Source organism: Coregonus clupeaformis, chromosome 2 (genome assembly GCF_020615455.1).
Source record: "Coregonus clupeaformis isolate EN_2021a chromosome 2, ASM2061545v1, whole genome shotgun sequence".
Classification (NCBI taxonomy): Eukaryota; Metazoa; Chordata; class Actinopteri; order Salmoniformes; family Salmonidae; genus Coregonus; species Coregonus clupeaformis.
This window is the reverse complement of record NC_059193.1, coordinates 38638913-38665938: the sequence shown is the minus strand read 5'-3', so window position 1 is coordinate 38665938 and position 27026 is coordinate 38638913. Positions and strand designations below refer to the sequence as shown.

The following is a 27026-nucleotide window of genomic DNA, read 5'->3' as shown; positions in this document are numbered from 1 at the left end:
TGGATATGGGTTCACAACGTTCAGTGTTGTATGGGTGGGAGTTCAAGAAATGGAGTGTTAAGAAAACAGTATGTACTGTGTGATGGTAAAACAGAACAAAAGTGTGATTTTTAAGGAGAAAAAGCAAATCAATGCCTTTGGCAGTGCTGGATCTTCCACAGCGGGTCTCTCTAGTGTGTATGACACATTGCGTGAAGCCAAAGCTATGGCAAACATACTCCTTCATAAGGACAGTGCCCTTTCTGTTTCTCTGGCTGCATCCCAAATGGAACCAGATTCCCTATGTAGTGCAATACTTTTGACCAGGGCCCATAGGGCTCCGGTTAAAAATACTGCACTATGTGGGGAATAGTGTGCCATTTAGGTTGAAGCTTCTCTGTAACTGTACACCCCCATCTCAACAGAATATGACTCATCGCCTTTCTTGAATATGCCACACTTCTCCCAGGTAACTCTCATGCACCTTGAACCGGAGGAATAGAATGTTATTGAGATTGAATTGATGAAACTTGGCCTGTGAAGCTTCTAAGACGAGGAGTGCAACAAACCGTCTCATCACGCACCTCGCTGGCAGACTGTTTAAACAGCAACATTGCTTTTCTCCCGAGCTTCTGTTCCGATCACGAGGAAGGCAGTTACTCACGCCATAAGCAGTAGGTCAAGGGAGGGTGTGTGGAGGCTTCCCTTACTAAGACAGCCACCATGTTGTCTGCATAAACCCTCAATGTATTCCACTGGCTACGGTCGCCTTGTGGGGGAAAGCGACCATTTTTCTAGCATCTGCTTACTGCTCAGACATGGAAGGGACAAGCGTGCTCTAGGCACTCTTTGTGAATATGGGAATAAATATGTGCGAAAAAAGCATAAAAGGGGGGATCTGAAATGGCTCCTTACTGTTAGCACAATACTTATAGATGTATTTCCTGACTGAATGCTCAAACTAGCATTTATGCATTTGATAAAAAAATGTATATGGCAATTTTGTATCGTACGACATCTTGTCAAATGAATGTGAAGTCTGGGCAGGTTATGCTGTGGTTAGCAGAAAACTGATAGTAACGGGAAAGCTCTAAGCACTGACATTAAGAAATGGGGAGAACCTCTTTCCCTCTCTGACAAGCTAATGGCTTAGCATGCTAATACTAGTAAGCCATTCAGAAGCCTGACTGGAGCAGACAAGCTAATAGTTTAGCATGCTAACACTAGTTAGCAATTCAGAAGCTCGACTGGCTCGTGTGGTCGAGTGCTCAGTAAAACAGCCTTTCGCTGAGGCTTGTATGTTCATTTATATTTCAGGTTTCTGCGTGAACAGCTAGCGAGCAAAATCTCCCAAGACCTAAGGCATTTGACATCTGAGGGAGCAAAAAACACAAAACAGGATCAGTGATGCACATTTACAGGGTGCAGTTCTGCGTCATTGTTGTGAGACATGTTACTCATAATATAATCTGGTTCCATGCCAGAGAAAATAATATTTCACAGAAAAAGGTTTTCACACCTGTGGCCACAGTCAATTGCTGGATGTGTTGAATACAAGCAGAGAAGAAAAGGAACGCTTTGTTGGATGTGGTTAGTAAAATCTGATAATCTGATAAGTAAAATCTCTAGCTACATTACTAGTCACATTTCAGAATTCAAGCAAAACTGCATTCAATCGGAAGTACATGACCAGAGGTGAGAGGACAGGTGTGGCAATTTTTAGTAGGGTTGGGTTGGCTGACAGATGTAGCGAAGTTCTGTGAACCTATATGACAATTTGAGATACCAAGAATGATGTGTCAAAAAAGCAAAAACAACAAAGAAATAAAAGCTTTTTCATTACAACCCAAGCTTTAGACAGTCATGTACAGGCAGAGCCATGAGAAAGTAGTGAATAAATATGTAAGGCGGTCCGACCAACAGTTTGACTATTGAATGTTCTGTGAGTGAAAATGTACTGTTCTTGTTTTCTCAGTTCCTCAGTTCGGCATTGCCTCCCTAGGGGTCTTTTGTTTTCTTCAGGACCTGGCAGTATATGCCTATGTGTGTGTGTGTGTGTGTGTGTGTGTGTGTGTATATATATATATATATATATATATATATACACTACTGGTCAAAAGTTTTAAAACACCTACTCACTCTTTTTCTTTATTTTTACTATTTTCTACATTGTAGAATAATAGTGAAGACATCAAAACTATGAAATAACACTTATGGAATCATTTAGTAAATGAAAATATATTTTATATTTGAGATTCTTCAAAGTAGCCACCCTTTACCTTGATGACAGCTTTGCACACTCTTGGCATTCTCTCAACCAGCTTCACCTGGAATGCTTTTCCAACAGTCTTGAAGGAGTTCGCACATATGCTGAGCACTTGTTGGCTGCTTTTCCTTCACTTTGCAGTCCAACTCATCCCAAACCATCTCAATTGGGTATAGGTTGGGGGATTGTGGAGGCAAGGTCATCTGATGCAGCACTCAATCACTCTCCTTCTTGGTCAAATAGCCCTTACACAGCCTGGAGGTGCGTTGGGTCATTGTCCTGTTGAAAAACAAATGATAGTCCCACTAAGCGCAAACCAGATGGGATGGCGTATCGCTGCAGAATGCTGTGGTAGCCATGCTGCTTAAGTGTGCCTTGAATTCTAAATAAATCACAGTGTCACCAGCAAATCACCCCCACACCATCACACCTCCTCCTCCATGCTTCACGGTGGGAAATACACATGCAGAGATCATCCGTTCACCCACACTGCGTCTCACAAAGACACGGCAGTTGAACCAAAAATCTCAAATTTGGACTCCAGACCAAAGGACACATTTCCACCAGTCTAATGTCCATTGCTCATGTTTCTTGGCCCAAGCAAGTCTCTTCTTATTATTGGTGTCCTTTAGTAGTGGTTTCTTTGCAGCAATTCGACCATGAATGCCTGATTCACACAGTCTCCTCTGAACAGTTGATGTTGAGATGTGTCTGCTACTTGAACTCTATGAAGCATTTATTTTGGCTGCAATTTCTGAGGCTGGTAACTCTAATGAACTTATCCTCTGCAGCAGAGGTAACTCTGGGCCTTCCATTCCTGTGGCGGTCCTCATGAGAGCCAGTTTCACAATAGCACTTGAGGGGTTTTGCGACTGCACTTGAAGAAACTTTCAAAGTTCTTTACATTTTCTGTATTGACTGACCATGTCTTAAATTAATTATGGACTGTCGTTTGTCTTTGCTTATTTGAGCTGTTCTTGCCATAATATGGTTATTTTATCAAATAGGGCTATCTTCTGTATGCCCCGCCTACTTCGTCACAACACAACTGATTGGCTCAAACGCATTAAGAAATAAATAAATTCCACAAATTAACTTTTAAGAAGGCACACCTGTTAATTGAAATGCATTCCAGGTGACTACCTCATGAAGCTGGTTGAGAGAATGCCAAGAATGTGCAAAGTTGTCATCAAGGCAAAGGGTGGCTATTTGAAAAATCTCAAATATAAAATATATTTTTATTTGTTTCAAACTTTTTAGGCTAGTACATGCTTACATATGTGTTATTTCATAGTTTTGACGTCTTCACTATTATTCTACAATGTAAACAATTGTAAAAATAAAGAAAAACCCTTGAATGAGTAGGTGTGTCCAAACTTTTGACTGGTAGTGTATATATATATATATATATATATATATATATATATATATATATATATATATATATATATATATATATATATATATATACATATATGTATGTGGACACCTACTCATCAAACATCTCATTCCAAAATCATGAGCATTAATATGGAGTTGGTCCCCCCTTTGCTGCTATAACAGCCTCCACTTCTGGAAGGCTTTGCACTAGATATTGGAACATTGCTGCGGGGACTTGCTTTCATTCAGACACAAGGGCATTAGTGAGGTCGGGCACTGATGTTGGGCGATTAGGCCTGGCTCGTAGTCGGTGTTCCAATTTATCCCAAAGGAGTTCAATGGGGTTGAGGTCAGCGCTCTGTGCAGGCCAGTCAAGTTCTTCCACACTGATCTCGACAAACCATTTCTGTATGGACCTCGCTTTGTGCACCATTATTCCTCCTCCACCAAACTTTACAGTTTGCACTATGCATTGGGGCAGGGAGCGTTCTCCTGGCATCCGCCAAACCCAGATTCGTCCGTCGGACTGCCAGATGGTGAAGCGTGATTCATCACCCCAGAGAACGTGTTTCCACTGCTCCAGAGTCCAACGGTGGTGAGCTTTACACCACTCCAGCCGACGCTTGGCATTGCGCATAGTGATCTTAGGCTTGTCTGCAGCTGCTCGGCCATGAAAACCCACTTAATGAAGCTCCCGACTAACAGTTATTGTGCTGACGTTGCTTCCAGCGGCAGTTTGGAACTCGGTAGTGAATGTTGCAACCGAGAACAGACCATTTTTACGCGCTTCAGCACTCGGTGGTCCCTTTCTGTGCGTTTGTGTGGCCTACCACTTTGCGGCTGAGTCGTTGTTGCTCCTAGACATTTCCACTTCACAATAACACACGGGGTAGCTCTAGCAGGGCAGAAATGTCACTAACTGACTTGTTGGAAAGGTGGCATCCTATGACAGTGCCACGTTGAAAGTCACTGAGCTCTTCAGTAAGGCCATTCTCATGCCAATGTTTGTCTATGGAGATTGCATGGCGGAGTGCTCGATTATATACACCTGTCAGCAACGGTGGCTGAAATAGCCGAATCCACAAATTTGAAGGGGTGTCCACATACTTTTGTATATATAGTGTATGTGTGTGTTCATGTGTCTGTGAGTTTTTAAGTGTGTGTGTGTGTGTGCCACACGGCTGGGGTCCATCTCTCCTACTAGACGTCCTCAGGTTGTCCTCGCAGGCCTCTTTGGCACTTGTCTAATGTCTTCTGGTAGGCGCGGGCCATCATCGAGCCTGGGGGTTTGCGTTGTGGCGTGATCGAGACCTTTCCAGGACCGCACGCCGGTTGTCTGAAGAGAGAGAGATAGAGAGAGAGAGAAAACAGGAAAGTGTTGTTAGAATCATAGTAACACACAGACGGTACCTCAAATAAAAAAAAGGGGTTGTGAGGGGAATGAGAGAAGGAAGGAGGGAAAACATCAACAACAGTACCCAAGTTGATTAAGAAGAGAGCAGCAGGGTAGAGAGGAAGAGACAAGAGGGGCCTGGAGTGGCGGTGCTTGCGTCTGGTGTCATAGTAACGCCATTGAGCTCGGGATCCGGCCTCCCACTCGAGAGCCCTTCCACCTATTCTCACACCGCAGGGAGCATATCAACTTTATATTCCCTTATCAACTTTATATTCATCATCTCCAGCACCACCCCAACATATGTGGAAATTGCGCGTTTCTATGTTTTGTAGTAATAAAGATAGAGGAAAGATAAGTGTTTCCAATGACATCATCGGTGTGCATCGTGTGATTTGAACCAATTATGAGTAGGCATTGCCTACTAATTGCCTACTAATTGGTTGATGATGTCATTGGAAACACTTATCTTCCTCTATCCTTTTTACTACAAAACATAGAAACGTGCCAGGGGAGAGAGAGAGAGAGAGAGAGAGAGAGAGGTGGTTGTCTTTGGTTAGTTTCAGACAGGCTTTGGTGTGAGGTGAGGCAAGTTGCTCCTAATATCTATTAGGACTTCCAATATTTACGCAAGAGGTTCCACTCTGGCTGCTCCTGCGAGCCCACCAGCTCACTTAGAACCCTTTGAGTTGGCTGCGTCGGCCCACGCTCCCCACTCCATAAGATTATTACAAACAACCCCTCCCTCTCTCTCCAGCAGGCCAACCGTGGCTGCCCATGGCACGGCCCCGCCATGCCAGGTGGCAGGAGGGTTGGGCAGCACTGGGCGGCCAGGAAGTGAGGTATTAACGGAAACAAGGTAGCTAGCTACGCCCACATGGGAAATCCCCTGGCGCTGCCATGGTGGTGCCCATTACTCAGTGCCAGCTGTGGGGTGCCAGGTGTCCCGGGCTGGGCGTTGTTTAATGTGACAGAGTGACTGTGACGGCAGCGGGGTGCACACGTCTCCACCACCAAGACTTCCAACACAGATGCCTCAGATGGAGGGAGAGGAGGGAGAGCATGCAGATGGCGCACAGAAGGAGAGGGGGGAGTAGGATGGAGAAGATAGAGCCAGAGGGGGGGGGGTAACAGATAGGGTGAGAGATTGAAAAGAAGAGGGGGAGAAGGAGAGAGAAAGAAAGCAGAAAGCAAGGCAGATATAAAAAAGAGAGAGTGAACCTAGAGATAAAGAGAGAGAGAGCCTGAGAGAGATCAAAAGAAAGAGGCAGAGAAAGCCAGAGAGAGAGATATGCATGTAGAGAGACAGATGTCCTATATGCTTCCCGTTGCCTTGAGTTTGTGATAGTTACAGCCTGCGACCTTCTGAACTTGGCATACTCTATATTGCAGAGCACATCTGAGCGACTTTCCACGATCACCCTCCCTTTCATCTTCAGAAGCGCTTCCAAGGGTTTCACCGTGCCTAAGTAGCAAACTCGAACTGCTTCCCGGGCGCCAAATGTTCCATGCAAACCACCACCAATGGTAAAAAATAAATTATAGAAACGAGATACCAAGGAACCAACTTTTAAAAAATCCAGTGCCAGAAAACGTCCATGTCCGATTCCTCGCCTTCGCCATTTGCAATTCCAATCAAGGTGACCTCATTTGGGGCGAGCACTCGCCTCTGACCTCGAGCCCATTAGAACGGCATCCAACGGCAGCGCTTGGAGAATACAGTCCTCCTCCCTTTAATACCGGGTTTAGAACTGGCTGTATCTATTACCAGACGTGGGAGGGAGAAAATAAGGAGGAGAGAGGAGAGATGAAAGAGAGAAAGGAGAGGGACTGGGCATGGCCAAGAGGTGAAGAGTAGAGATGGTGAGAAAACAAACACTTCAACATTTCCAGGAAATCATTTTTGCCGTCTATTTGGAATCACTTTGAAGATTTGAAGTTGCACACATTATGCGCTAAGGTCGGCATGAAGACACTCGATCAACTTCTTGAACATGTTCGGTGCAGCGAGGAACCAGCCATTGTGTGTAGAAGGTTGAAATTGGAAATGGTTCACACCATTCCCATCTCCACAAGTTCCCCAGCAAAGATTGCCTTTCCATTCAGGTGACCGGACAACAGTTTTAAAATTACATGGGTAATTGCATCAAGCCTACTGTTGAAGGTATGGGCAAGCTTTTACATAGACTTGGCGAGAGAATAAAATCAAATGACCGGTAAAATCAAATGCATCTCCCATTGGAGGATACTTCAGAGTGGAACCATTTGCTTCTAATAGCCTTTCCAGTTCGCATCATCAGGTATAAAAGCCCATATTTCCTCCCCACATCAATCTAGCGACAACAAGTGCACAAACAGCGGCCCATTTCTATTGGGAGACTAAACGTTACAGTTATCCTCTACAGGGATGAAAACACTTAAACACCCATAGAAACACACACACAAACTATACAAGGAAAACCACACACCAAACAACTTCAAGGGTATTTCTAGCACTGATCACAAATCTGTCTGCTGCCATTGGTTTTGATGGCTCCCTTTACCTGCTTCTCCCCGAGGCAACGTCTTTCAGCGTTAGCGAAGCCACAGAAGCACAAGAGAGGGAGAAAGGGGACAAACGTATAAGAGCATTCCTGGTTACAGTGGGGACCTGTCTGGCTTTCACAGAGCTTCATTAAATGCAAACGACTGGCATTGTTTCTTGTTTCTCGTGTGGTAAAGCATTGCGCCAAGGGCGGTGAGTAAGGAGTGACACATCATCACCACACAAACACACTTTAAGGGCTGTATAACAATGCATCCCAATGATCCACACCACAGGGAGACGCGTTCTGTACAGGCCAAGGGTAATATGAAGGGAGGACGCCAACATGACTAAACAGTCTAACCAGCCATGACGCTCGCACGCACACACGCACACACGTACACACACACACAGTTCTCGTCTGATTGGCTGGAAGGCGTAGAGTAAAATGCCATTTAATGTTGTGATGGATCGATAGAGAAGCTCCCGCATCTCTGGTGCGTTCCCTCCAAGAGATTAAAACCCATAATGGATTTTGTGTTACTGTCATCCTTTACTAATTACACGGCATTACATCATCAGCGGGGCCTGTGATCCAAACTCAAAGGGGAAGCCTGCTAGTAATCTATCAAAGCATTCCCAGTCAGATCTTCCAGGGGTTCCCTATATAAACAGGAAGACGGTTCCGGTAAACTGAGCAGGGATTAAGTACAGTATGTTAAAGTTCATTAACATCTGGGAGAGCCGAGGCTTTGGACAGCTACATAAACACACTGTTCGTATCCATTAGTGTTAAGATAACAGTGGTAAAGGTAAGCATAATCACCATCATCATCCTTCTCCTTCTAGGATAATAAAACATATACAGTACACCGGGCCCACACACACACACACACCGCCAAACACACTCACACGACACTTCATATTTCAATGAGACAAAATGCAATAAGGGGTGATTCAATATTTTTCTGTTTTTACTCCCAGTTCTCTGAGAGCTGTGCTCTCCGCTTCAACCTCTACCTCTCCATCACATCTTCTCCCTCTTCTCAGCCAAGGCTGGTGGCTGCAGAGTCATGGAGCTCCAAGAAACACCAGAAGCAAGATATATAAATGGGATGCAAGGGGCAGAACAGCTATTTCTTCAGCTTTAACTTATAGGGTTGCAGAAGCAAAACTACAGTTTGCACCACCACAGAGGCTTGTTCAAAGATGAGAGTAATTGCTTTGAATGGGGAAAAACTGGAGTCCAACTGAAGGGTAACTTAAGTTCTAGAAGAGGGGAGGGGGGTGAGATGGGGGAGCGATACAGAGAAATAGCAGAGAGATAGAAAGAGCGAGAGCGAGGGGAGTGGGAGAGAGAGGGAGAAAAAGGGGGGAGGGATGAAGGTCAAAGAACAACGACCCTTTGAAATCTGATCTCAGATCAGTCTATGGGTGATTTATCAGTTGGGGTTGAAATGTATAGTCTACAACACATCATTAATTTAGGGGTTTAGGGGATTACGAGGAGCAACTGCCTGCATTACTTCACATTTGTCTGATCAGCTTCTGTTATAGGCATCTGTTATATGTGTAAGTCCATTGGCTGCGTGACAGTATCTGATAAAATACAAAAGATAGATAGACGTGAAGGTACGCATAATCAATAACACAGAATTTTGACTGTGTTAAGAATATTATAACTCTGTCAGATTGTGGCGGAGTTGCATTGACTTAAGTAGACTCCCTCTAAACATTGCTATATATTTCCTAACATAATTTAACCAAAAGAAACAGCAAGAACTCACTGAATGCTTGGTTTATTTACTCAAACTTTTACAGCTATACAATTACACAGCATGTCATTGTTCGGAGGATGTCACGTAAGGTAATGTCTTGTGTCTGGTATCTGGTGAAGGACTTTGGTCTTCAGTAATGTCAGTTAAATGAGTGTACGGGGTGGGTATGTGTGTGATGTGTGTGTGTTCTTCACGGGGCCCACATCAGACGGAAAAAGGGATCAGAGTGGCGTGACAGAGGAAACACAGAAGACGGGCCTGGATAAACATGCTGAGGCAAGATGCTGAAATTCTCCTCCCTCTTTCTCTCTCCCGTTCTCTCTCTCTCCCATTCTCTCTCTCTCCCGTTCTCTCTCTCTCCCGTTCTCTCTCTCTCCCATTCTCTCTTTCCCTCTCTCTCTCTCACTTACTTACTTTCTCCCCCTCTTTCCTCTCCCCCTCTTTTGCTCTCTCTCTCTCCCTCATTCCCTCTCTCTCAGGATCCCATGCAAGCATGGCTGGATTTACAGATGTTTACAGGAAATCAAGGGACATTCGTCAATGCCCAAATCCCCAGGAACTACTAAAAAGCAACCCCAAACAACAAACTCCAATCTCCTGCTTGAAATTCGAAACGAATGCAGATAAGCTTAATGTATGGTGTGTGTGTGTGTCGTGTATGTATACCCAGCTAAAGTCCTTTGGAGGGAGAAGTGAGTCTAGAGTGAGCCTAATCTGACAGTTTGTTGAGACAAAGGATAATGAACGGTAATGGAGTATAAAAGTGGCGCCGGTCCAAACACGACTGATGCGAGTCTCTCTCATGATTTCAATCAGGCACGGGGTCATCTGTGATGTAGCACGCTGATCACCACATACACACACTGGTGAATGACCCAGATACTCAATACAACCGGTTCTCTCGCCCAACCCCAACTGCCTTTCTCTCACAAATCTACCTTAAGGACTGCACTAAAGTACTGACCGCCCGGCCTTTAGCCCCTTATTTGAAAGGAGGCAGCATCTTAACTGATTTTTCTACAGGCCTTGCTTCTTCCTTTGCCCACTGCTGTGCCCCTCCACCCCACTCCCTCCTCCCCCAACACTTCTCCACTGTCCGCTGCCCCCTCTCTTTATTTCTCTCTCTCCCCTGCTCGCTGTTGCTGAAAGGGGAGTAGGGGCTGAGAGTAATGTCTCTTGACAGCTCGGAACACAATACGGCGCAGGAGAGCTGGAAATCACTACACGTGTCCATAAACAAATGCTTATTTTTAGAGGGAAGATAGAGTACTAGGTTACCTCCTCGGCGGGACAGCATTGACAGGTTTGTACCAGGGACAAACAGTGAGACAGGAAGAGAGAGAAAAGCTGTGTGTGTGTGTGTGTGTGTGTGTGTGTCAATCTCACGATCAAAAAAGTCTAAACCTCTTCCTCTGCAGCCTAGCTTTTGCTCAGGCTTTCAGGCCTCTATCTTTGATTGAAAAGAACAAGCTTGACAGGCCACTAGAACTTGTGAATTCTCTTTGGGCCCTCTTGCAGTCAGAAATCCCTTCTGATATCTGGACTAGAGGTTTCTTTTACCACGGAATAATGCTTCCTGGGATTTTCCTGGCAGTCGAGGCCACGCACAAACGCACCAAACAGGCGAAAGATGAAAACCTTCTTGCAATCGATCAAGCGCCAGAGGCAAAACTCCCATTCATGATCATCTGCTCAGCAATAGATTTCAGGAAGCAGGCTTCAGAAAAAAAAGACAACTTCAACTGTGCATACACACCTCAAATCGTTAGGGCGCCTGCTCAATGCCTGTTTGAGCTGTCCGTATTGACAAAAGGCTAGCGTTGGGGTATATAAGGCTGTGGGGATGCTAGCATGGACAGTAGGCCTCTGAGCGGGGGGTTCATTAGCAGCTTAAGCCTGTAGCCCGGCGGCAGGCTGGGGCTGGAGTCAGCAATGGACACAGATGGGGTCTGTGGCAGCTAAGGCCCAGGCCTTTTCTAGTCCTGAGCCAGAATTGCGGGTAATCCATCGGGGTCCAGGCACAGGGCCGCCCGAGGGGGGCCGTCGCTGATCCCCCAAAACTGATAGGGGGCTCGGCGGGAGGCCAGGGTGGGCCTCGGGGCCCTAGCCACTCCAGAGGCCAGAGCTGGGCCGAGCTGGACAAAACGGAGTCAGTGCACTGACCTGGTTCAGCACAGCTCGACTTGTCTCCGCACCGCCACCGCTTGTCATCTGTACCAGTGTGGTAAAGTGGCTGCGGCCAAAAACACACACCTTGAACCATACCATATCATTCAATGATACCATAGGCCAACATCAATCAAAGCACTTACAAAAATGGCAGCATTGTTCACCTTTGCTAAAACACATCACTGTCTCTGTGTCACATAGCACTTATGATGCCTACAACACATTACCTAGAATCACTCACCATCCAATTCAACCAAATGTTAACACAGAAAGAGCTGTGAATTGCCTGTAATTATGTGTGTGACCCGTATGCATGTCCTCTATGTATATAAGCCAGCAGAGAGGACAGGGAGTCCAGAGGAGCCTAATTGCTGCAGACACTCTTGCTGCAGCTGGAGCCACTTAAACAAGGGTCTAATGATGAGACCTGCAGAGACGTAATACAGGAGGAGAGAGAGCCACTCCGCCTAGCCCACAGCACTGCTTTAAATGAGAGAGTTAGACAAATGGATGCTAAGATATAGTTTGACAGACAGATGGGAGCGTAAATGGATGGTTTGGCAGCGTTATAAAGTAAATAGACTGATGGATCACCAAACAAATACAGGAAGAAAATACCAGGTTGTGGACACAAAAGCCTCTGCAATGATGGGAACGCCAGATAGCTTGATAAACACAGATGGATCATGTTGATATGAGGAAGGATTGTTGGGGGGAGGGGGGGTTTGATAAATTGTTTCATTCTATTTGTTTGCACAAACCGATATTTGATATTTGATGTAGTTTGCATCAAGAATCATTTCGAGGGAGAATGTCCATCCTTAGAAATCCCCCGGTGAGGGAGGACTGACACATGCATACACATCCACAACATGACAGTGGGGGTGTGAGGAACCCCCACTTAAGCTAGCATTCATCACCGGGGGAGGTGACAAAGCCATTTCGATGTGTTAACCCTTGACCTTAGGAAAGGAGCTATGGGCTGGGGGGTTGGTGGTAGGATGAGAGAGGGAGTAAAACAATAAAACCAGGGATTTGTATAGGAGTGTAAACACACGTAAATGCTGTTTACGCACCTTTATAATTGAGTGAATAGGCACCTTTTATGCAAAATGTTGGCATTAGCGTTCACATTACTGCATGTCAACTCCTTGTCATCACATTCACCCATCTTTTTATTTACCATAAATCTCTGAATAAAACCATACATGCTCATACTGTACTGAGCTAAGCTGATGGCCACCCTGACAACTCAATGCCTCATTACTGTCAGATGCTGTTGATGATGTCAAAACAAGGGTTTGAAAGCAGTCTCTCTCTGCTGTTCCTTCAGGGACCTGAGGGGGCTCGAGGGGGCACCACGAGACAGCCCTGAGAAGTGTTACAGGGTTGTTAATAGACAGCGGGGCCCCGAAAATCATGGCCTTTAGAGGTGCTGCATCTCTCACTGTCTGACAGCCTACAGGGGCTTTGGCTTCCGCAATGACCCCTTCAGAGTGCACTCCCAATGACGCGCACGCACCAACACACTCACAGGTGCATATGCTCAGATTCACGGAGGAGGCAGGCACGAAAACACTCACAGGCAGGGACACATAGGACACACACAGGTGACAAGACAAAGACACACACACACTAATCCATTCACAAACCAGATATAACACAAGTGGAATTTCAGCAGCCTATCGAGACTGTTGTGAAAACAGACAAGTATTCACCTCAGGAGGGTTGAAATGAAAAGAAAGGTCTGCTGTTGGCATAGTGAAAGACAACAATATACTTCTATAAAAGAACAGCAACATCCTCAAATATCCACGGTGGAAAACGGGTGAAGAAGGGCTAGTATGATCATTGTTCACTAATATATGTCTAGATACAGTGGGGAAAAAAAGTATTTAGTCAGCCACCAATTGTGCAAGTTCTCCCACTTAAAAAGATGAGAGAGGCCTGTAATTTTCATCATAGGTACACGTCAACTATGACAGACATATTGAGAAAAAGAAATCCAGAAAATCACATTGCAGGATTTTTAATGAATTTATTTGCAAATTATGGTGGAAAATAAGTATTTGGTCAATAACAAAAGTTTCTCAATACTTTGTTATATACCCTTTGTTGGCAATGACACAGGTCAAACGTTTTCTGTAAGTCTTCACAAGGTTTTCAAACACTGTTGCTGGTATTTTGGCCCATTCCTCCATGCAGATCTCCTCTAGAGCAGTGATGTTTTGGGGCTGTCGCTGGGCAACACGGACTTTCAACTCCCTCCAAAGATTTTCTATGGGGTTGAGATCTGGAGACTGGCTAGGCCACTCCAGGACCTTGAAATGCTTCTTACGAAGCCACTCCTTCGTTGCCCGGGCGGTGTGTTTGGGTTCATTGTCATGCTGAAAGACCCAGCCACGTTTCATCTTCAATGCCCTTGCTGATGGAAGGAGGTTTTCACTCAAAATCTCACGATACATGGCCCCATTCATTCTTTCCTTTACACGGATCAGTCGTTCTGGTCCCTTTGCAGAAAAACAGCCCCAAAGCATGATGTTTCCACCCCCATGCTTCACAGTAGGTATGGTGTTCTTTGGATGCTACTCAGCATTCTTTGTCCTCCAAACACGACGAGTTGAGTTTTTACCAAATAGTTCTATTTTGGTTTCATCTGACCATATGACATTCTCCAAATCCTCTTCTGGATCACCCAAATGCACTCTAGCAAACTTCAGACGGGCCTGGACATGTACTGGCTTAAGCAGGGGGACACGTCTGGCACTGCAGGATTTGAGTCCCTGGCGGCGTAGTGTGTTACTGATGGTAGGCTTTGTTACTTTGGTCCCAGCTCTCTGCAGGTCATTCACTAGGTCCCCCCGTGTGGTTCTGGGATTTTTGCTCACCGTTCTTGTGATCATTTTGACACCACGGGGTGATCTTGCGTGGAGCCCCAGATCGAGGGAGATTATCAGTGGTCTTGTATGTCTTCCATTTCCTAATAATTGCTCCCACAGTTGATTTCTTCAAACCAAGCTGCTTACCTATTGCAGATTCAGTCTTCCAGCCTGGTGCAGGTCTACAATTTTGTTTCTGGTGTCCTTTGACAGCTCTTTGGTCTTGGCCATAGTGGAGTTTGGAGTGTGACTGTTTGAGGTTGTGGACAGGTGTCTTTTATACTGATAACAAGTTCAAACAGGTGCCATTAATACAGGTAACGAGTGGAGGACAATTTGTCTGTCATAGTTGACGTGTACCTATGATGAAAATTACAGGCCACTCTCATCTTTTTTAAGTGGGAGAACTTGCACAATTGGTGGCTGACTAAATACTTTTTTCCCCCCACTGTATATGGAAACAAATTTGTGTGCCCTAGATGCCCCGCAGGTACTCTGCACACCGAAACAGGTCCTAGCTAACACTCCCTTGTTTCTCCTCACAAACCCTCAAACTATTAGTTTGCAATAGGTCTACCCTGGGAAAGTTCTCCTCCACATCAAACATGCCCTGTGGCCTTTTCAAACCCGGCTGCTTTCAGAACTCACAAGGACCCCTCTCCAATCCTCTCCTCGCCCTATGGAGATAAATAAAACATGCTGTTGTTGATTATTTATTTACCAATTGGTCTTTTGATGTGTTCCAGCGCACAAAAAGAGCGGAGAGAGATCATGGGAGTGCAGTGAGGTTTTAAAAGGGCCTCTTTCCTCAACAACATCAGGCCCATTTGGTGAAGATGATGCAGAAAATGCCGTGTTTCCTGTGTCTTGGCATCTCTTCTCTCTACTCTGAATCATTCATCGGTCGGCTCTCCTGGATGTACAAAAAACACCCGCGATGGGCCGCACTTCACATTCCCAGCACGCTTTGCACCGAGGATGTGAAGTCTAGCACTTCGACATATCTGATGCCATCTCAGCTAAGGGAGGCGCCATGTTATTGCATCATAGTCATTCTAAAGGGACAAGGCGGGATGTGCAGTTTCCTCCTCATGCAGGAAATTGTTCTAGAACAGTTCATGTTCAAACATTCATTTGACTCCCTGACTGACTGACTGTGAATGAACAGAGAAGGAGATACAAGAGCATATAACTAAATCACTGCAATCAACTGACAGTGCAACTCAGAGTAATCCATTCAGTATGACTGGATGTCTAAGGCAGTAGATGTCACAGTGAAAACAGCTTGCTCTGTTGCCTTTCACTGTGGGAGGTAAAAGGGGTAGGCTATGCATGCATCTTCCTTAACCACGGCTGCCACTCTCTCTGTGTAGCACAGCTATGGGTCCACCACAGACCTGGGACGTGTTTGTGTGTGTTTGTGTGTTAGGTTGTTCTCCACCACCCACACGCATCTTACCAACATGTCCCGGGCAACAATGTATTTTCGCAGGAATAAAACATTTAGCCGCACCCCGTTCACTTATTTATCGAAAAAGGATGAAGATGTTCTGCAGGGAACCCCCTCGAGATATGGTGTTCACATGCCAGCTCCGGTGCCACTTTACCCGCAAGGTTTTCAATAAAACAAGCAAACAACACGATTCAAACACCTTTAAATAAGTGATAGCTCCTGAATAAAGTGCTGTACACAGGTCCTCTCGCCGAGGCTCCTCATCACTCTTTAATGGGGCCTTGCTCGGGCCAAAGCCTCTTCGGAGGAGCGGGGGAGCAAAGGAGAGAGGCGACTGGTAAACAACGGAAACAGGGACGTGGTTTGGAGGAGGTGGCTCCTGTTCAGGACGCCAATTTGGTGGCACAACTTTGGTTAGGATCCCACAACGTCGTTTGAAGAATTTACGAGTGCAAACCGCAACACTGGAGGAGGCTGTCACCTGCCTCTCTCGCTTTTCTCTCTTCTCTCTGCTTTTCTTGCTGTATCTTTCTTTCTCCCTCTCTCCGTGACTCTCTCTCTCTCTCTCTCTGTACATCTGCATCACAATAACATGCTGTAAAAGCCCCACCCTGCAAGTTGTGTTTGATAACTCTCTACTTCCCTGTTTTTCTTTCTCTCTCGTCCAATCGCAGCGACAGGATGTGCAGTAAGCGGTTTCAAAATTCTGAGTGGATGGCTAGCCAGATGCTCAGGCGTCTGTCATGGCGAGCTATTGTTAGCTCATTTTGATGAGGTTTACATGCGGAAAAGCCATCAAATAGGAGATAATAATGAAAATAGGAGACAGGATCAGTAGTTATCCCTACACCTGGCTGTTACAAGTGGTGAGTACCTCCAGGTAGAAACACAAACGTACAACCAGCAGTGAAAACTGATTGTGGTCAGTGAGTTAGCGAATCTACAGTACCATTTTGGCACCGTTTCCCAGCAGATCTAAGACTGTGTGTGTGGTGTTCAGAAATCAGCATACAAAACAGACACATGTGCACGTACACATCTACCCCCCAGGGCCCTGGTCAAAAGTAGTGCACTATATAAAGAATATGGTGTAACACAACACATATGGGCATGGTGGCATAGGCCTGTACACTGGAGGGGCCAGGGAGGGAAAACCGTCAGGGAACCACAGACATCTACACGCACCAGCCTTGTCGACCTGTCCATCAAAGCAGGTGCATACAGGCGGATACATAGAGGCACAGGCCTCAATGCTGTCCTGATTTTAACTGTTCAACCTTCTCCTCCTCAGTTCAACCAAATTAATCCGAACACGACCTTGCTAATGCCTTTTTCTCTCAGGTGATTAAAAGAGCTGATTGAACTTCAGACTGTATCATTTCCTCCTGGAAAGAGCTTCAGGAGATGGATGCAGAAACATGAGAGGGGAATAGTAAATCAGTTGGAGTGAATGACAGTGGGGAGACAAAATGAAGTCTCCAAGTAGTTTCAAAGCACTAGTAAATGCATTATAAAAAGTTACATCCATTTTCCATGTATTCCTATTATGCATTCTTTGCATCCTGACCTAACATAATAAGACCTCCTCTTCTGAAGGATAACTAAATAAAGAAATATAAGGCTTGAAAAACAAGCCTCACATAGGCTGCGACTGATGTCATGGTACAGATAAGAAGATCAACAAGACATGAATGCCCCTTGTGGGATAAATCAAGTATTTTTATTTGAATTGAAGAATAGATCAACAGGTTTTGGGCAAGGCTGAGAAAGTATATTTTGAGGCCTGCTCCCCAGCAAATATGCCCACAGTCGGGTCACAGGAAGTGTGTGTGCCGGGTTGCAGAAACTGTGCATGTGATGGGTCACAGGAAATGTGTGTCTCATGCAGCCAGTCGGTGGCGAAGGGAGAAGAAGGAGAGCACAGAGGGCAGCTGTACCTGCGGACATCTCTTGACAGCGCCCTTCATGTCACAGCACGGGCCGCGACATCGGATCTGACAGAAGTGCCCTCTACGCCACATCACCCCACACACATATCGGCTCAAACGCACGCGCAGACACTTGTTCAAACACGCACACACACATTCATGAACACACACACACACTGGCTCAAATGCACACGCGCAGACTTGTTTAAACATGCACACTCACATTCATGCACACACACGATCGCAAACACAAACACACATACATTCATACAAACACAGAGGTACACAGAGGCACACACACAAACCCAACACCACACACACACACACAGAACACACCCACTCATTGCTGCCCAGCAACCCAGTGTGACAGCTATCAATAGGGAGTCTCTGCCAGACAGCAAATTAAACAAAGAGGGGATACAAAAAGAGCTGGAATCAAAGGCTGCGCAGGGACCCTATTATTCCCGAGAGCAGGAAATCATTTGTTAGCAATTTGTGACTCATTTTAGGACCCTTTTATGCAGTTGTGTGTATGTAGGCTGGGGGCTTGGAGGGGAGTGGGGAGAGTGGGTGCTTAACTTTGCCTCTCACATATTTATAAGGTCAATTTTTTTTTTTTATGTTGCCATCCCCAGAACTTGTTGGCTAATCAGCACATTGGTTTCTTCTGGCTGTGCAAAATGAAAAGTCCTGAGCCACGACGTGAATTGATGGATTTCAACTGAGGGCACAATTCAATTTGATGGATAGTGTGTGGAAGGAAGAAGTGGAGGCCTAGTTTCTTTTCACCCCCTTTCAGAAAGTAATACACAATGTAGTTCTGCCAACACACTGTAGTGTTTGTTCCACATGAATTAAAACCTAAGTTCCCGATCAGGATTTTATATGGCCTCTGTTCACCTATGTTAATCGTTATCAATCAATAGCCAATTACAAATCACATTAACCATTAGACTCTGATAATTAGCCATACGTTAACACAAGTGATCGCCTTGTACAGCTAGCTACCTTTCCTATACTCGCTAGGGGCCTATCGGGTTGATTTAACACTGTAACGAGAAACATTGTACTGCAAAAGAAGTTACCAGGCTGTTAGGCTGGACTTCTATGAAGAGGTTAGAGTGGAATAGGAGGATATTTCAAAACATTGTATTTCATACAGTTATTCGTCATGGTTCTCGATCGTCTTTATTAGTCAATGTTCATTAGGCATGGCTTGCGTTGTATTATTGTCTCTGTAAATAGAATAGTATGCACCCTGAAGGCTACAGCACCAAGCATTACCAGGTAGCACATAACATTCTGAGAACCATATGTTTCTTAGAGCTTGGTGAGAGTGTGGTTGTCCTATGGTTATTTTGCATAAAACCTACCCACAACATTCTGGGAATGGTGCAGATTACCCAGCTAGCATATAACGTTCTGAGAACCGTATGTTTCTTAGGTGGGAATTTCAGTACTTCAGCATTACGTTTCCTACAGTTTTCCTCATGGTTCTATTTAAAGTAATGTTCTCAATTTGCTAATTACCTATAGGCTATGTTTCAACTTGTCAATTTCAAATTATTTTCTAACAGTTTGAATTGAGGTGTGTTCCACCTCCTCATTAATTCACATAGAAGTAGCCCATTTCAGTGTTGCGGACAATTTATGTTTGAGGCTTTACTGAGCCGGACAAACTTCCCCCTTTGAGGACAGCCCTTCCCCATTTTTTCCGCACATCAAGTATGCAGACATTTACGCAGTCTTGCACGAACTGGCAAATTTTCTGGCGTGCTCTCGCATTGCCTTCATTGTTGTTTTCCTTACAAATAATAACTTTGGACATGCGTGCGTGCCTATCAAAGTCAGTGCCTTATTTTCTGTATATCGTGTGGTAGTTTCTACTAGCATTAAGTATGTATGTATATACACTACCAGTCAAACGTTTGGACACACCTACTCATTCAAGGGTTTTTCTTTATTTTTATTATTTTCTACATTGTAGAATAATAGTGAAGACATCAAAACTATGAAATAACACATATGGAATCATGTAGTAAACAAATATTTTATATTTGGGTATGACGCTACAAGCTTGCACACCTGCATTTGGGAAGTTTTTCCCATTCTTCTCTGCAGATCCTCTCAAGCTCTGTCAGGTTGGATGGGAAAAGTAACTGCACAGCTATTTTCAGGTCTCTCCAGAGATTTTAAATCGGGTTCAAGTCCGGGCTCTGGCTGGGCCACTCAAGGACATTCAGAGACTTGTCCCGAAGCCACTCCTGCGTTGTCTTGGCTGTGTGCTTAGGGTCATTGTCCTGTTGGAAGGTGAACCTTCGCCAGAGTCTGAGGTCCTGAGCGCTCTGGAGCAGGTTTACATCAAGGATCTCTGTATTTTGCTCCGTTCAACTTTCCCTCGATCCTGACTAGTGTTCCAGTCCCTGCCGCTGAAAAACATCCCCACAGCATGATGCTGCCACCACCATGCTTCACTGTAGGGATGGTGCCAGGTTTCCTCCAGACGTGATGGTTGGTATTCAGGCTAAAGAGTTCAATCTTGGTTTCATCAGACTAGAGAATCGTGTTTCTCATGGTCTGAGAGTCCTTTAGGTGCCTTTTGGCAAACTCCAAGAGGGCTGTCATGTGCATTTTACAGAGGAGTGGCTTCCATCTGGCCACTCTACCATAAAGGCCTGATTGGTGGAGTGCTGCAGAGATGGTTGTCCTTCTGGAAGGTCCTCCCATCTCCACAGAGGCCCTTCTCCCCCGATTGCTCAGTTTGGTCGGGCGGCCAGCTCTAGGAAGAGTCTTGGTGGTTCCAAACTTCTTCCATTTAAGAATGATGGAGGCCACTGTTCTTGGGGAACTTCAATGCTGCAGACATTTTTTGTTACCCTTCCCCAGATCTGTGCCTCGACACAATCCTTCGACCTCATGGCTTGGTTTTTGCTCTGACCTGCACTGTCAAAAGTGGGACCTTATATAGACAGGTGTGTGCCTTTCCAAATCATGTTCAATCAATTTAATTTACCACAGGTCGACTCCAATCAAGTTGTAGAAACATCTCAAGGATGATCAATGGAAACAGAATGCACCTGAGCTAAATTTCGAGTCTCATAGCAAAGGGTCTGACTGTGGGAAAAAAATCTAAAAACCTGTTTTTGCTTTGTCATTATGGGGTATTGTGTGTAGATTGGTGAGGATTTGTTTTTATTTAATCCATTTTAGAATAAGGCTGTAAAGTAACAAAATGTGGAAAAAGTCAAGGGGTCTGAATAATTTCAGAATGCACTGTCTTGACAGTAGAGGCAGTATATGAATAGATAAGGTGTGTACAGCAGTATTTATATAGGATGAGCCATTACTAGAATACAGCATACAGCGCCTTGCAAAAGTATTCATCCCCCTAGGAGTTTTTCCTATTTTGTTGCATTACAACCTGTAATTTAAATTGATTTTTATTTGGATTTCATGTAATGGACATATACAAAATAGTCCAAATTGGTGAAGTGAAATGAAAAAAATAACTTGTTTCAAAAAATTATAAAAAATAAATAACAGAAAAGTGGTGTGTGCATATGTATTCACCCCCTTTGCTATGAAGCCCTTTAATAAGATCTGGTGCAACCAATTACCTTCAGAAGTCACATAATTAGTTAAATAAAGTCCACCTGTGTGCAATCTAAGTGTCACATGATCTGTCACATGATCTTAGTATATATACACCTGTTCTGAAAGGCCCCATAGTCTGCAACACCACTAAGCAAGGACCTCAATCCAATTGAGGATTTGTGGTATGATTTAAAGAATAGTGAATAGTTATGTAAACTCAAGTTTTCCATTTTTTTGTCTTATTTCTTGTTTGCTTCACAAAAAAAATTATTTTGCATCTTCAAAGTGGTAGGCATGTTGTGTAAATCAAATGATACAAACCCCCCAAAAATCCATTTTAATTCCAGGTTGTAAGGCAACAAAATAGGAAAAATGCCAAGGGGGATGAATACTTTCGCAAGCCACTGTATACACATAAAGTTGTTAAAAGGCGGAGGCGGAGATACAGCCTGACAGGATGCTCTCAACGGTGCATCTGTAGAAGTTCGTGAGGGTCTTAGAGGCCAATCAGCGGGTGTAGTTCCCTTTTAAGAAATCCTTGTTTCAACCCAATAGCCCTCTGATTGTGTGCTTGTGTGTGTGTGGTAGTTGTTTGCATTAGGTGAGTATGAGTCAAGGACAGGGCCTTTGGAGTGTGAGTGTGTGTGTGTGTGTGTGTGTGTGTGTGTGTGTGTGTGTGTGTGCTGCAGGATGAAGACTAAAGGTCCTCCTGTGACAAGTCCACAGGGACCAGGAACATCTGGTGGACCGGCTGCTCCTCTGGTTAACATGCGCTTCCAATATGCACCAGATGCTCTTCTGTGAAAATGTAAACCTGTTTATTATTACTTGAAGAAAATGTAATGTTGTTGCACCGGAGAGCCTCCATCCTCCTCGTCCACTCCAACAACCCCCTCCTCGTGTGTAGCTTTTTGCGGATTTAACACTGGCCAATTCCCATATCCACGCTGTCATCTAGCTTCTGAGAGACAGGAGTACCGTATTCCCACACACAGGACCTAAAGAATGAAGAGTGACCAAATCGCAGCCATGCTCATCCTGTCAGAATGAGGAGAACTCAAGGAAGTAGTAAGAAGTAGATCTCGTTGGAACGGGGCGCTGTGTGGCACCTTCTCACCTTGCGTGCCCGTGTAATGAAACAGGTTGAGATGGGTACAGTGGGGAAAAAATGTATTTAGTCAGCCACCAATTGTGCAAGTTCTCCCACTTAAAAAGATGAGAGAGGCCTGTAATTTTCATCATAGGTACACGTCAACTATGACAGACAAATTCAGAATTTTTTTCTCCAGAAAATCACATTGTAGGATTTTTAATGAATTTATTTGCAAATTATGGTGGAAAATAAGGATTTGGTCACCTACAAACAAGCAAGATTTCTGGCTCTCACAGACCTGTAACTTCTTCTTTAAGAGGCTCCTCTGTCCTCCACTCGTTACCTGTATTAATGGCACCTGTTTGAACTTGTTATCAGCATAAAAGACACCTGTCCACAACCTCAAACTGTCACACTCCAAACTCCACTATGGCCAAGACCAAAGAGCTGTCAAAGGACACCAGAAACAAAATTGTAGACCTGCACCAGGCTGGGAGGACTGAATCTGCAATAGGTAAGCAGCTTGGTTTGAAGAAATCAACTGTGGGAGCAATTATTAGGAAATGGAAGACATACAAGACCACTGATAATCTCCCTCGATCTGGGGCTCCACGCAAGATCTCACCCTGTGGGGTCAAAATGATCACAAGAACGGTGAGCAAAAATCCCAGAACCACACGGGGGGACCTAGTGAATGACCTGCAGAGAGCTGGGACCAAAGTAACAAAGCCTACCATCAGTAACACACTACGCCGCCAGGGACTCAAATCCTGCAGTGCCAGACGTGTCCCCCTGCTTAAGCCAATACATGTCCAGGCCCGTCTGAAGTTTGCTAGAGTGCATTTGGATGATCCAGAAGAGGATTGGGAGAATGTCATACGGTCAGATGAAACCAAAATAGAACTATTTGGTAAAAACTCAACTCGTCGTGTTTGGAGGACAAAGAATGCTGAGTTGCATCCAAAGAACACCATACCTACTGTGAAGCATGGGGGTGGAAACATCACGCTTTGGGGCTGTTTTTCTGCAAAGGGACCAGGACGACTGATCCGTGTAAAGGAAAGAATGAATGGGGCCATGTATAGTGAGATTTCCATCAGCAAGGGCATTGAAGATGAAACGTGGCTGGGTCTTTCAGCATGACAATGATCCCAAACACACCGCCCGGGCAACGAAGGAGTGGCTTCGTAAGAAGCATTTCAAGGTCCTGGAGTGGCCTAGCCAGTCTCCAGATCTCAACCCCATAGAAAATCTTTGGAGGGAGTTGAAAGTCAGTGTTGCCCAGCGACAGCCCCAAAACATCACTGCTCTAGAGGAGATCTGCATGGAGGAATGGGCCAAAATACCAGCAACAGTGTGTGAAAATCTTGTGAAGACTTACAGAAAACGTTTGACCTGTGTCATTGCCAACAAAGGGTATACAACAAAGTATTGAGAAACTTTTGTTATTGACCAAATACTTATTTTCCACCATAATTTGCAAATAAATTCATAAAAAATCCTACAATGTGATTTTCTGGAATTGTTTTTCTCATTTTGTCTGTCATAGTTGACGTGTACCTATGATGAAAATTACAGGCCTCTCTCATCTTTTTAAGTGGGAGAACTTGCACAATTGGTGGCTGACTAAATACTTATTTTCCCCACTGTATGTGGGATCCCTTGTGTCTGGGTTAATGTAAACAGGTAATATGACAGGCATGGCAGGCCTTGCTGGGGTTTCTTTGCCAGAGCCCATCTCATTCTCCATTCAAAGCTGGATTTGTGCCAGTGAGGCATAAATGCAAGGAGCTGAACAGAGATGGCAGTCTTACTTTAACAACCCCTCCCCACCTGGCTAACCTCTCAACCCAACACAACACAACCAACCACCACAGCCCTTTAGGACATCACAACCAGGCAGTTCAGCACTGCAGCCTCTCTGGATGATGATGGTGCCCCAGAGGTCTGGGCTAGGGAGGGAAGAGAGTAATCTCATCACTGGCCATGGAGGAGGAGAGGTGGAGAGGTGGAGGAGGAGGGGAGGAGAGGCCAGGCACCCGGGATGACCTCCCCAGCCGGAGGAGCACTTGGCTGGGCTCCCATGATGAAGAGAGCAGGGCCTTGGCACAAGTTATTCATGACTTCACAGTGTAATTATGATATCGCTAATGACAGCCATTATACAAACGCTTGGAGAGCTAGCGCAACTAGCACTATCTGCTACCGCTACTATTACTGCCCCTCAAAACAAATCAAATCAAATGTCATTTGTCATATGCGCCGAATACAACAGGTGTAGACCTTACATTGAAATGCTTACTTACAAGCCCTTAACCAACAATGCAGTTTTAAGAAAAATAAGTGTTATGTAAAAAATAGCTGTTCAGGAGTCTTATGGCTTGGGGGTAGAAGCTGTTAAGAAGCCTTTTGGACCTAGACTTGGCGCTCCAGTACCGCTTGCCGTGCGGTATCAGAGAGTACAGTCTATGACTAGGGTGGCTGGAGTCTTTGACAATTTTTAGGGCCTTCCTCTGACACTGCCTGGTATAGAGGTCCTGGATGGCAGGAAGCTTGGCCCCAGTGATGTACTGGGCCGTACGCACTACCCTCTGTAGTGCCTTGCGGTTGGAAGCCGAGCAGTTGCCATACCAGGCGGTGATACAACCAGTCAGTATGCTCTCGATGGTGCAGCTGTATACCTTTTTGAGGATCTGAAAACCCATGCCAAATCCTGAGGGGGAATAGGCTTTGTCGTGCCCTCTTCACGACTGTCTTGGTGTGTTTGGACCATGATAGTATGTTGGTGATGTGGACACCAAGGAACTTGAAGCTCTCAACCTGCTCCACTAAAGCCCCATCGATGAGAATGGGGGCGTGCTCTGTCTTCCTTTTCCTGTAGTCCACAATCATCTCCTTTGTCTTGATCACGTTGAGGGAGAGGTTGTTATCCTGGCACCACACCGCCAGGTCTCTGACCACCTCCCTATAGGCTGTCTCATCGTTGTCGGTGATCAGGCCTACCACTGTTGTGTCGGGGAGTACAGGAGGGGACTGAGCATGCTCCCCTGAGGGGCCCCCGTTTTGAGGATCAGTGTGGCAGATGTGTTGTTACCTACCCTTACCACCTGGGGTGGCCCGTCAGGAAGCCCAGGATCCAGTTGCAGAGGGAGGTGTTTAGTCCCAGGGTCCTTAGCTTAGTGATGAGCTTTGAGGGCACTATGGTGTTGAACGCTGAGCTGTAGTCAATTAATAGCATTCTCACATAGGCCTTCCTTTTATCCAGGTGGGAAAGGGCAGTGTGGAGTGCAATAGAGATTGCATCATCTGTGGATCTGTTGGGGCGGTATGCAAATTTTGTTGGTCTAGGGTTTCTGGGACAATGGTGTTGATGTGAGCCATGACCAGCCTTTCAAAGCACTTCATGGCTACAGATGTGAGTGCTACGGGTCGGTGGTCATTTAGGCAGGTTACCTTAGTGTTCTTAGGCACAGGGACTATGGTGGTCTGCTTGAAACATGTTGTGTACCAGCTCTGTGTAATAATGATATGACTAATGGCTAATGACGGCTAGGCTACGAGCACTACTAGCAGTTACTAGCAGTAATAGCAGTGGCTCTGTGTAATGGCTTGATGGCCAGGCTCTGAGCACTAGGAGAGCTAGCACAGCTAGCACTAGGGCTACTAGCAGTTACTAGCAGTACTACCAGTGGCTCTGTGAAATCATGTGGCTGATGACGGCCTGGATACAAGCGCTAAGAGAGCCAGCACGGCTACACAAGCTACCTGCTACTCCGGTCGATTAGGCCCGAACGTCTGTTTCAGCCACACCGATGCCCACTGGCTCCTTCAGTGACATGACAAAGGTAGATCATTTGTTTTCGAGCACAAACACTCACTCGAAAACAAGGCCGGGTAGGGATCAGAACAAAAATTCCTATCTCCCCTCTTTGTCAGCTCTCACCGCTCTAGAGAGAAAAAATAAGCTATTGATTTTTTTTTTTCAGATAAATAATACTGAAGAGAAAGGAACATAAATAAAACCCAGAAAACTATAAGAGAGGGGGAGGGAGAGAGGGTAGGGGGGAGGAGGAGAACGGACAACAAACATGAAAAGCCTTTTCTTGTGTTATCAGTAAGCACCAGTGAATGGAATACTGAGAAGAAGGAGGGCAGAGATTTATTTTCTTCACACCAGCTCTCTACAGTACGAGTTGTGCACGAATGAACCTGCTGGATATGCATAGATTTATCCCTGATATTGAACCACATAACCAGCACCTAAGTACCTCCAGAGCGACCGGCTGTCTCTGACCATCACACACACTCCAGCCCCAAATTGATGAATCTTACCGGGCTCTCCTGCACCTTATCCCTCTGCCATCAATCATTTCCGCCAAGGCATAGAACCTCTTTGTGTGTCATCAGCAGCATGAGAACACACATGAGAAAGAAGAGATGGATAAGAAGAGATAGATACGAGTGGTAGAGAGAGAATATATGTGTAAGTGTTAGAGGGAGAGAGGGAGAGGGAGGTATGAATGAATGGAAAGAGATAGATAAAGAGAGATCCATACATAGAAAACGTGCGTGAGAGAGGGAGAGAGAGAT

General features: G+C 45.2%; 1 protein-coding gene across 1 annotated transcript in view; it reads right to left on the bottom strand.

The window, feature by feature from the left end:
- Nucleotides 1-4732: 4732 nt before the first annotated feature.
- Nucleotides 4733-27026, bottom strand: part of LOC121535952 (protein diaphanous homolog 2-like) — a 726045-nt gene continuing 703751 nt past the window's right edge. The window contains exon 29 of the mRNA XM_041843185.2: nucleotides 4733-4961. Coding sequence (XP_041699119.1) covers nucleotides 4897-4961 — 65 coding nt within the window. The 3' untranslated portion in view covers nucleotides 4733-4896. The remainder of the gene's footprint in view (nucleotides 4962-27026) is intronic.